The sequence below is a fragment of the Lipotes vexillifer genome, unplaced genomic scaffold, assembly GCF_000442215.2.
Source record: "Lipotes vexillifer unplaced genomic scaffold, Lipotes_vexillifer_v1.1 scaffold591, whole genome shotgun sequence".
NCBI classification, from domain to species: domain Eukaryota; kingdom Metazoa; phylum Chordata; class Mammalia; order Artiodactyla; family Lipotidae; genus Lipotes; species Lipotes vexillifer.
Window position 1 is genome coordinate 571850 of NW_006791954.1, and position 1622 is coordinate 573471.

Here is a 1622-nt window from a genome sequence, read left to right on the forward strand (position 1 = left end):
TCCCGGTCAACCTTCACGCTGACAAAGTCCTCACTGAGCAGGCGGCCAATCTCCTCGTTCTGGAAGGACTCCTCCTCCATCATGTGGCACCAGTGGCAGGTGGAGTACCCCACTGGAATGGGGTCACGGGGCCAGGGGGGACCAGTGACTGGTCAGAGGGGGGCCAGCCAAAGGGCCGCAGCTGAGCCAGAGAGGCCCTGGCCTGTAGTTTCTTGGGAGGCCCCCAGGCCCAGGGGACCCTTCCCTTATCCACCACCACTCCCCTCGCCCAGCCCAGGGAAGGTGGGTGCAGTACCTGAAAGGAAGATTGGCTTGTTTTCTTTCCTGGCCTTGTCGAAGGCTTCCTGCCCCCAGGGGTACCTAGGCCCGGCAGGGTGGGGCATCACTCACTAGCCCAGGCGGGGGTGGGCAGTGGGGGGTAGGAGAGGTGAGGGTCCAGCTGCCCTGGGAGGGCATCAGGAGAGGGACTCACCAGTCCACAGGGTTGTAGGCATGTTGCAGGAGGTACGGCGACTTCTCACTGATCAGGCGGTTGGGGACTTTCTGGGGTGTGGACCGAGAGCAGTTAGTCCGGCTCCCCTTCCCTCCAGCGGACATGGGCACTGAACTACCGACCGGCACGCTTCGGTCCTTGTCCCGGGAGGAGCCACCCCTGTCGTGGGCAGGTGGGTCAGGCAAGGGGTCTCCACCGCCTCCCCCTACACCGCCCCCAGAGGCCCACCTGACCCCACCCTGCCCTCTGGCACACCTCCTGGAACCCCCTGTTCCCAGCCCAACCCACCTTTCTGAACCACGGGGGAGACGGTGGCCTTTGCGCTCCCCCTTGTGTTTTCCGGGGGTGAAGAAAGGTGGCTCATTGGAGGCTCCCTGCCAGGTTAGTCTCCCCCAACCTCTCAGACCTGGCGGTGGGAATGGTGATGACTGTGAGGTCAGGGCGAGTCACAGTGGGTGGAATGGTCCTTCCGGCTCCATTCTCTTCCCCTCACCGGGCCCCACCCCAGGGTGGCTGGGCTGGAGGTATCCCTCTGGCATGCCTGCCTGGGTGTGATCTGGGCAGGGAGGCTGCCGGCTGCTGGGTGTGGCACTGGACCAGGTGAGGGGCAACGAGAAGAAACTCGGCGTCAGGGACTCCCTCACTCAACATCCACCCACTGGGCACTTCTGGGGGGGCCAGGTCCTGTGCCAGACACCCCATGACCCCCAAAGAATCAGAAACTGGCCCTGATCTCAGGGGCCTCAGCCTGGGACAGTGGCACTGTAAGGCAGGTCTAAGTAATGACAGGCCCCTGCAGCATTACGGACTGTGACAGGCCAGCCCAGGGTGCTTTTGGACAAGGACCCTTGGCCCAGCACTGAGGTTCAAGGAGGGCTTCCAGGAGGTGGTGTCAGAACAGAGTCCCTGGGGCAAGCTAGCCCTGCAGCTGGAGGGGAGGAAGGGAGGAGGGGGTTACTGTCTGGGCCAGGTCTAGGGAGCGGACTCGGGGAAGTAGGCACGGGGCCGGGGGTGGGGAGGTGGCCGGGCAGGCACAGGGGACCAGCGCCAGGAAGACTGGCCCCGGGGCCCCCCAGGCGCAGGGCGCCAGAGCGGCCCCCTTGCCCGCGCGTACCTGCGGCTCCCGGCG

General features: G+C 65.2%; 1 protein-coding gene across 2 annotated transcripts in view; it reads right to left on the reverse strand.

Annotated features, from left to right (window-relative positions):
- SPATA20 (spermatogenesis associated 20) overlaps nt 1-1622 on the reverse strand; it is an 8917-nt gene that overhangs the window by 6836 nt on the left and 459 nt on the right. Inside the window, exons 2-5 of one of the 2 annotated variants that reach the window (XM_007465052.1) lie at nt 1160-1192; nt 473-652; nt 296-360; nt 4-112 (exon numbers count right to left, since the gene is read on the reverse strand). In XM_007465052.1, the coding sequence (XP_007465114.1) occupies nt 4-112; nt 296-360; nt 473-597 (299 nt within the window). In that variant the 5' untranslated portion in view covers nt 598-652; nt 1160-1192. The remainder of the gene's footprint in view (nt 1-3; nt 113-295; nt 361-472; nt 653-1159; nt 1193-1622) is intronic. The other variant, XM_007465053.1, reaches the window with a different exon arrangement.